The sequence below is a fragment of the Brachyistius frenatus genome, unplaced genomic scaffold, assembly GCF_029030835.1.
Source record: "Brachyistius frenatus isolate BFR_SWC_R1_liver_20210118 unplaced genomic scaffold, ASM2903083v1 Contig_5, whole genome shotgun sequence".
Classification (NCBI taxonomy): domain Eukaryota; kingdom Metazoa; phylum Chordata; class Actinopteri; family Embiotocidae; genus Brachyistius; species Brachyistius frenatus.
The window spans coordinates 3,140,001-3,150,000 of NW_027210604.1; the positions used below are offsets into that span (position 1 = coordinate 3,140,001).

Consider the following 10,000-nt stretch of genomic DNA (forward strand, 5'->3'; position numbering starts at 1 on the left):
CTCCTGAGTGACGGCACAAAAATACCTCGTGTGAAAGGCATGGCTGGACAGAGGTATGCTGGGAATGAAATGACAAGCTACACAACCTGCACCGCTGTGCCGCTTAGCGCCATGTTGTCGCTCGTAGTCAAAACGTGGGACCGAGAAGACTGCTAAGTGATAGCTGCAGTCAAAAAGGGCAGAGTTTGAAAATGTCAGCAAAAAAGGAAAAAGCTTTTCGATGGATCCAACAAGACCTCTCACTGATAAAAGGAGCAGTAGTCCGTACAATGTTTCTTCCTTAAAGTAAACAGCAAGCATAAAATGGGAATTGGGGCTTTTATTTTCCGACTCAAACTCCCCAAACTTCAACCACACCGCACTTTGGATATTGAAGATTAAAAAGATATTTCGGCAACACAGGCGGAACATTTTGCTCTTTAAATCTCCAATTCCTGCAGTAAATTGCCTTTTTAAATGCAATCTTTTTGCCGAGTTCCATGTTATAATGGCCAAAGTTGAAAAATGTGTCACTTCAAGCTATGATCTTTGGTCCATAGGAGATAAAGAGGCTTCTGTAACACACCGTATTTAATACAGCGAGGAATCCACGCAACCACAGCGGTCGCCCCCCTGCTAAACTGCATCATTACAAAACAACAGAACACATCTCAGATAATTCCTGACACCCTCCTGGTCTGAGGTTACTGACCAAGAGGGGGAGGGCGTGGGGGGGGTGGGGGGGGCTGTAGAGGTGGTCAGGGAGGGACAGGAGTCGAGACCAGGCTAAAAACACATCCCAACAACAGAAAACAACAGTTTGACATTTTATCCGCTCATTCTCCGTGCTCTCCCCTCCTCCTCTTCCTCATCCTCTTCCTCCTCCTCTTCAACAAAGAAGCCCACTACGAGGGGCCAAAACAAGCAGATAATCTGGGTTAAAGGAGATTAGCTGTTAATAATACTTGTGAAATTCCATCGTGAAGTGCTCTCGTCCGAAAAAGATAATACGCCTGTAAATCACAGACTTGGGAGAAATGTCTGGGGGACGGACAGCTCGTCTTACAGAAACATGAAAAACTGACATAAACACACACATGTAAGCAAACGCACACGCAAACTTTTTCCAGCTTTCATCCCAAATCTCCATGACATTTGATGTAAGCCTTTAACTATTCCTGCAGGGGATTTGCGCAGGCACAGATACTGTAGGTTGTAATAAATGGATTTGTGCTGATCCATAAATCAATGGGAGCCTGACATTATAAGTTCACAATCAGCCAGCGTGACATCGAGAGCTCACAATCAGCTCTCGAATTGACGGAAACCTGAAATGAAACGACATCAATGTGGAACAGATGTGGCCTGTTTCAGGCGTCCCATCCGGCACAGCTTTCTACACCGCCGCCGCCGCCGCCGCCGCTGCGACCCTCCACCAGACTATTATGAAAATCAAATCACAGCGTCGGGGATGAAAGCCAAAAAACACACGCACACATTTTGATTTATAGTTCGGGGGTCTTTGAGCGCTTATTAGAGGCTAGGATCAACATGAAAGTGCCAACATTTCCCAGAATCCTCCACATCCTGAGACACACACAGCTGAGCTGCATATTTAGATGTGAAGGTACTATTGTGCTCACTGCTGCATCTTTTTTTTTCTTTTTTTCCCCCCTCCGAGATGTCATCTTGGCAACATGGTCCAATTTTAAATCACATCAAGTCTCTTTATTGAAAATCTGATTTCGGTCAGGGAACAAAACAAAACAAACACGCCCCCTGAGGACTCTCTTGTGACCGCACGGATGTAGTCGCAGAGTTTTGTGTCCATGTCACAACAGCATCACTGCGGTTGACATTTCAGTGCGATTTTTTTTTTTTTTTTTTTTTTGCAGTCGTCCGCATTCCTTCTGTTTTGACCAGAAGCCACCAGAGGAGTTAATAATCCAAAACAAACGGGATCAAAGAAAGGGGTTTCCATGACAACGTGACCTTGGGTTAGCTACTCTTGACACCAGGTGAGCCGGTGATGTATGTACCATTGACCGAGGTCAGAGAACGTATGTGTAAGCAATGCTGTGAAATGATGATGATGATGATGATGATGATGATGATGATGATGATGATGATGATGATGATGGAGTTTGAGAAGACGAGCAGATAACTTTTCTTTAATCAATTTGAAAAGTGAGTATTTGTGGGTTAGCATTAGTTACAGGTTACCTCGGATACAGAAAAAAAACGTTCGGACTCAAGAGCAGAAGCATATTTGTCTGGCCGTGACGAGCAATACGTTTAATTGTCAATTATTTTTGCAGGCAAAATGTTTCAAGAAATATTAAAAAACAGTGAAAAATGTCCTTCGCAATTCCCTGAAATTAAATGACATTCATATTCCTTGTTTGTTCTGACTGACAGTCCCCCCCCCCCAAAAAAAAAAGAAGATATTCATTCACTAATGTGAAAAATATTCACATTTTAGAAGCTGCAACGAGTGAGTACATCCACCGCGCAGCGCTCAGTTCTCAGAGCGTTTTTATTGCCCCTCTTATGTCCTCATGTTCAACATTTTGTTACTCAGTTATTAACACCAAAAACACATAGAATCGGTTTAGGGCTGTAATTAATGTTTTATTTTCAATACTGGTTAATCTGCAAATGATTTTAGATAATTGTTTGGTCTCTAAAATGTCATAAAAAGGGAAAAAAGTCAGAAGTTACTCGTTCAAAGGGCTCGTCGGGTCTGATCAACAAAACCAGAGTCGAGTCAGCGATTTTGCTTTAAAAAAAAAAAAAATGACGCAGATGATTCATGTGTTTGTGTGTGTTTGTGTGTGTTTGTGAGAGAAACCCACCAGCTCATGGAAGGAGTGATCTGTCCGACGCCGCCTGGAGGGAGGGAGTAATACCCTGAGAGGTCCTGGGACTGGTGCCTGTGAACGCCTGGACACACACACACGCACGCACGCACACACACACACACACACACACACACACACACACACACACACACACACACACACACACACACACACACACACAATTTTAATCACAGTTTAAAAAAAAAAAAAAAAATTACTTTACGTCATAAGACAGCACAACCTTAATAAATGTTGTGACTTGCTCTGTGTTTGTGTTTAGAGACACACAGTTGTTAGGTGAGGTCAGCGGCCCCTGGCCTCAGTCTGACGGGCTATTAGTGCTATTAGCAGCCTGGGAACCTGGAATTAAATGCAGGGATGGCCTTAACACAGGTCACACGCTCCAGCCTTGCCACACTGTGTGTGTGTGTGTGTGTGTGAGCGCGGGACCCTCCACCGGGAACCGACGCTGCCATTTGGCGTCACCGGTTTATTCAACACGAGTCCGGGGCTGCGGTCAAAGTGCCCACATTTTCAAAACACGCAGACAAACAAAGACAGTTTCACAACTCTACTTTCAGCAAGAAAAAAAAATGAAAAATATGTTTCCGACAAAAGCAACACAGACACGTCGACTCTCTGCCCTCGCACACTAGATATCCAGCCTCCCCCCTCTGACTGTCTCCCTCTTTGTGCCCTTTCAAAGGAAGTAATTTGTCAACAGGCAGCACCTAGCACTTAGCGCGGCCCGGCTGCTAACCTGTGTTTGCAGCAGAGGAATGCTCTAGATGACTGTAATTTGGCCGCGGCTCCGGGCCTGTTTCAGGACCCTGAGCTGCCATAAATCTGGATGACAGGAATGCGACTGAGTCAGTCGACCTGTCTCACCACTCCGATCCGACCTCCCATCCCTCCGTCTGTCCCGCCACACCCTTCCTCCCCCGTCTCCTCCCCTCGTCCCTTTTTCTTGCTGCCCTCCACCCGTCCGCTGGCCAGACTCTCCTCGTTCCTGCCCTCCGTCTCACCCCTCCTTTACCTTTTGCCTCTCTTTTCCCTCCCCTTGCTACAACCCTCAGCTTCTCTCCCTCCTTCATTACAGACCTCGGCTCTTTTCTTTCCTCTCTCATCCTTTTCTTTGTCCGTTCCCACAGTTCATCCGTCCTTAACATCACACCTTCATCTACTCCGCTTGTTTCCATTTTTGTGCATTTATCATCAGAAGTTTTCAGAAGATTATGTTTCCAAAAAAAAAATTACTGTTTCAACTATGCAGGTTGTGTGAACAAATAAGCTTCACGTTTCAGTCCTCTGAAAAACCTCAAGTTGAAGCTTTGGAAGACTTCATTTTTAAATGAAACACTCGTCACGTAGCGAGCTAACTGAGCCAAACAATTAATATCTAAAATGTTTTTTTGCGAGCACATGAATCAAACTTGTTTACAGCAATACAAGCGACTTAACAAGCGTTTAAATAGTTAAGATGTGATCTAAGCCAAAGTCACCGACAGCATATGGATCAGACAGACACAAGCAGCTGAAGGCGCCAGTGAGTTACACTAGACATGTGGTACAAGGATTGTAAGAAGGGATAACAAACTATTAAAACAGGTAGAATGGACTTTCACCATCATCATCATTAGATACTCAAAGTTCAACATATTAAAAAGGTGTTTATCAGGGTGAATTCCATTTATTGGAAGCACACAAAAACAACAACCAAACAAATGGACATCCGATTACAACGACGCACAGCCAGGCGCTAGAACATTTGGCGAGTTGTGTCTGTAGAGTTGCAAAGTGGAACATTTATTTTTTAATATTGTGTGATTCATGTTTGGGGCCCCCAGTATAGTTCGGACGGACATGAAGCTGTCCTGGTTGAATCCTCAACACAAAAGATCGACGACCGTGTCAGAAAATACGAAGGTCAAGGTACGAGTCTGCGTACATTACAGACTTTTGATCCTTTACTAACATTCCCAAGGTGCATTTCGGCACAAAATATCCAACCATCGAGCCGTAAACTCGCGTTAGGAGTGCCGCTAAACAACTATGCTGCAAAGAGAAGAATTTACTTTTAGATTCTGGTTCAATTTGAGATGAATTCCGCATTCCCAGCGCCGCTTTTTAGTCTGAAGAGCAGCTGCAAAGGCTTTCGAACTCTCTGCCTCTCCGAGGCCAACAGTGGCCGAGGCGAACGGGTGTTGGGAGTATTTTTGAGCCGTCCGCCGTGGCAAGCTGACAAACGAAAGAATCCTCAGAAATGCATCCGAAATAATTACATCTGTTGGACACGACGGACATTATCCAGGATGTATTTAGTCTCTCCTCCAGACACTTTGTAGCGTGCAGGATTGTGGAGCTGTAGTTTAACTGAAGGTGGAAAAAAAAAAAAAGAAGAAAATATTCGTCATTTTGAGAACGCAAGTTCGTTGTACGGTCCTGTCTCAGAGATGAAATATAAAAAGCTGTTTACATCTTCCTTTAACCTGAGCTTCATCTTCTCACCGGCATCACCAACACGGGCAATTTTGTTGCTTTGCCAGAGGGCGAATGTCAGCCTGAATGTGCCCGTAGGCAAATATCAATACTGCATAAGGTTAGAAGAGAACTGTAACATTTCTTGGAATCAAATCTGATGGACGGAAGAGACTGCCATATTAAAACTACCCATGACACATATTAACTGTTAAGAGTACTGATAAATATTAGCATTAATAACAAGGAATACTTCTGGAGATATTGAGATGGTTAACTCCACATCCGTTTTCGAAATTACCCATGTTCCCTAAAATGACTGTATGGCAAACATCAAAACAAAAGTCCTAAACGCAATGCACACAAGTTTCGTTTCTGCGGTTAATCGTCATGGAAACATAATGCCAGGTTTCTGTAAGTCACGTTTTCGCCTCGGCTTCGACGCTGTCCGCCCTGTCGGCTGTTGGGAAACCTGAAGGGGAAAATTAGCAGCAGTAATGGGGCAGTTTTCTTTGGAATGCCCCTTTTAAAGCAGCCGCCTAATAACAACGACGGCAACTATCTCACGGTCTCCATGTCAGCGTCGGGAAACACTTCAAAGGGAAAGCATTTGAGTCAAACTGTCTCGGCGCGGACTCGGTATCAGAATGTGTGCATGTTGAACCGAGAGTCGTGGAGATGAAAATAGTATTCCTGCACTGATAACGTGCTGTGGTGGTGCTAACCACTGAGAGTGAAAGCACTGCAGCATCTGAGCCTTTAAATGACTTGACAATCAGCCTGTGTGGTGTACATAAAAGGGCCAAAGACCAGCAGAAACTCGGTAGTGTTTTGTTACAGTAAGAGAGGCGACAAATTTAACTCAAGTACTGGAACAATTCTTTTTTCTTTTTTTTTTAAGATCAAACGTCGAGTAATAGTAAAATTTTTTTTTTTTTTTTATATAATGTAAAACTGCACGTGATAAAAGTCATATCTCGTGACTGTTTTTATTTGTCGTATTATTCATCACATCTCATTTCCAATACAGTTCCCTTTTCTCATGTTGCCTGAGTGACTCATTCAGGCTGTCAACTCAAAAATGAAAATGTGAAAAGTTAACACGAGCACAAACAGACAGTCAGGACCCAATCTGTAATATTTTACAATGTTAGATCTCTAATTTAGATAAGATAACTTATCCGTTTTAACTTGTGTATGCCAATATTAATTTTTGCCTTTATATTTTTGTATTCATGTGTGTTTTAGAACATTTACAGTAATTTCCCTTTAGATCAAATAGAATATCATCCTAAACGTCGTGTAAACAAATATTTTTTTCACTCAAATACTTCGAAAGCAAAAAAATTACTTTCATAGCTATGTTCTCCAGTAATGGCAATAAATTTTGTCATAAGCACCGAAAGGATTTAAAATAAAACTGTAAAAACTGAAACTTTTAAAACTAAACTTATGTAAGAGAAATAAAATAAGATAAGCTCATAAAAATATGGACAAAAAAAAAAATAAAACAGTTAGTATTGTTAATTATTATTAGTATTGTTAATCTGACAAAGCTTTTAGCTGTATTTTTTTTTTTTTTAAATGTCGGAACATTTCTTAAAATAAGCGGGTACTTTAAGTATTTACTTAAAGAGTAATATTTATTACTCTTAACGAGAATAAAAAGTGTTGGGGACTATTTTCATCTTCGGATTAATACACATGGCGCCGTAGCAGCGCGTCCGGAGAGCAGCAGGACGGTGTGTGTGGAATTAACTCAAAATTGTAGCTCATTTATTTGTTTTTAATTTTTTTTGAACATCGGTGGAGCTCTACGGCACAGAGAAATTGGAAATATCAGCCTTCGGCTGCATAAAAAAAAAAAATACTTGTCGGAAGGATCAATTTATTGGATTATCGTTTTTGGTAAATTCGTGGGCTTTATTGATAAGAGAAATATAGTACGTCCCTGAAGCGGCAGTAGAATAACACCCTAAACTAAAGCATGCTACACGCAACGAGTCAGTCACACTCCTGTTCGCGTGCACAGTAAAACCATGAGTCATCCAACACTGTACAGTCAGTGTCGATCCTGCACTTGACGGCGTGGCCGTGTGCAGACACGTTTCACTTCTGCTTATCCACCTTCATATTTTATAATCTGTTGACCGAGCCAACAGTCATATCTGACAGAAACATTCAGAGCAAATGTGACGGCGCTCCGATCGACTGGGCACGAGTCCGCTTCTCGACCACCTGTGGCGTCACGGCTGAATAAAGAAGCGACTGAACTGACCAGCGCAACGTCAAACGCAAGCAGACAGAAGGGTGCACTGCAGCCTGAGACGCGCCTGCATTCGCCATCATTAAGTTGTCTGCTATTTCTTTTTTTAATATGGATTATTATAATTTGTGATCAGTCAAATCTGCGTGACAACCCGCCATTAATTGATGGAAAACATAAAACGTAGTGCGGCAAAGAATTACGAGTGTTTTAAACAACTTTTGTCTGGGAAAATGTCTAAATAAAACAACACAACATAGTCTGCAAATAGATGTATATTTCCTGGTGAATATGTAATGAGAAAATAAGATGCCGTTCACTTTTGTTTCACCAAAACCTTGAAATTATGATTCTTTCATCTGTCAGACAAATTGACAATGTCTTATATAATTACAAGACAGTTTATCACTCAGCCGAGGTCCAACTATTTTGTGTCCATGGGAACAGAAAAAAAAAAACAGGAGTTTAAAAAACAACAACGAAGTTTTGCCAACAGGCTCTTTGGTTACCTCGGAAACTGGTACCTTCGCATTCCTGTCATTGTCACTACACGTCTGTAATTTTAAGACTCCGGCTGCATTGGTGCGAGGGGGATGACGTAAAGCGGGGCTTAGGTGTGACAGCGTCTGCAACTCCGCTGCCACGTTAACGCGAAACTGCACCGCAGCTAAATTTAGACCTGGGATTAGGAAGATCTTTATGTCACCATAAATGTCTGCAGATACTTTATATTCTAAGAGGGCTGGACCGTTCTGCTGCTCCTGATGCCAGAGAGCTTTAACCCCCCCCCCGAGCCGCTGCAGTCTGCTGCGCACTTCAAGAGCCAATTTTAAGTGAATGAAGATACTTTTAGTGTCTGAGAGGGGGAATGATGCAACATACAGACAAGAGTGCACATCGGTGAAGTTGAAATCTTACTAGATGTAAAATTGCGTTTTTAGGCGGCGGGTGAAGAGAGATGGTGGGTAGGTTGATGGAAACAACACAGGAAGTAAAACGTGCAGTGAGAATAAGTGAGAGCTGTGAGATGAATATACAATAAAGGTAAAGGGAGGAAGAGTGTCAACTTCAAGCAGCAATATGACTCCCACTGTTCACAAACCCTCTCCCCCCCCCAAAAAAAAGAAAAAGCAACATTATAATAGCACCACTGTTACAGTGGATGATAAATGTAAAGGGAGAAGTTTATCATCAGAGAGTACGATGGCAGCTCCCACTTTTATATTGGAGGTAAAGTTGTTCATGCTGGTGTTATTTGTCTCCACCAGCTATGAATGTGAAATATTGGAGTAATCGGATAGTGACACCGCTGAGTGAGCTGACGTGGGTTAGGAATAAAGGTCTAGAGACTTTCTGCTGTTTTAACGCAGGTGAAACAATTCGGATGGATGACGCCGAGCGGACGGGCCGAAGCCCGATTAATGCTCCTTGTAACGACAAACACGGCGGAGGAGTGTCAGTGGTCAACAGCCGGATTCAGAAGCATCGACAATGAAAACCTGCGTACAAATAATGCGCACAAAAAACACCGAACAAACTGATAACACAGACTTTGGTGACCCTGAACTATTCCCTGGTGTTACATATTGACATTTGATGTGTTGCACGGCGGTTTTTACACTCTAAAAGAAATGAAGTAGTGACATGTACCTGACCAAGACTGATCACAGGTGAAGAAAAACCGCCGAGACTAGAAAGGAATTAAGTTTTGCACACCGGCAGTGTCAAACAATGAAAAAGAAGTGTTTTTATTGAAGTAAATGAAATGTTTGGCCTGTTCTCAGACTCGATCCCTTCTCGTCACCTTACACGCTCTTTAACAGGAAAATTCAAGCACAACTCTGTATCTAGCAAGGAAAACCCCTCTTTTGGTTAAGCTGGTCACGACAGGTAGACACATGCAGTGGATGTGTCATGAAGTAGGGAGTTTGGGAACTGGTGATCTAAACTTGCAAAATCATGAAATATTTCTATGAAACCTGTTTTTGGGTCGTGTAATTTCAGCTCTTTTACAGCTTTGATTGCGTCACTGAACAGTGAATTCATCGAAACGCCTCAGATCGTCTCTCAGTACTTAAGAGTTAATCTTCGAAATTTCCGTCAACGAGTTCCGGAAATATTTTGATCCACGTTAATCCACTGACAGGAAAACGTAGGTGTGCCGAATGATGACATCGCTGATGAGGTAACCCGTACCTGTGACCAGCTGATGAACGATAGGAGTGAGGCGTGTGTGTGTGTGTGTGTGTGTGTGTGTGTGTGTGTGTGTGTGTGTGTAAAGGTAGTTATATATTCAGGTGAAATGGTCTGAGAGAGGTTGTATGCAGCAGCCAGGTGTTGGCGGTGTGTGTGTTTGAAGCAGGTGGCTCAGTCTGTCATTAAGGGCTGAGTCACACAGTCATGGAGAGACACACAC

At 42.7% G+C, this 10,000-nt stretch overlaps 1 protein-coding gene across 9 annotated transcripts in view; it reads right to left on the reverse strand.

The window, feature by feature from the left end:
* tcf7 (transcription factor 7) overlaps positions 1-10,000 on the reverse strand; it is a 70,718-nt gene that overhangs the window by 13,610 nt on the left and 47,108 nt on the right. For all 9 annotated transcript variants that reach the window (XM_069717394.1, XM_069717385.1, XM_069717377.1 and 6 more), the window contains exon 5: positions 2,835-2,922. In XM_069717394.1, coding sequence (XP_069573495.1) covers positions 2,835-2,922 — 88 coding nt within the window. The remainder of the gene's footprint in view (positions 1-2,834; positions 2,923-10,000) is intronic.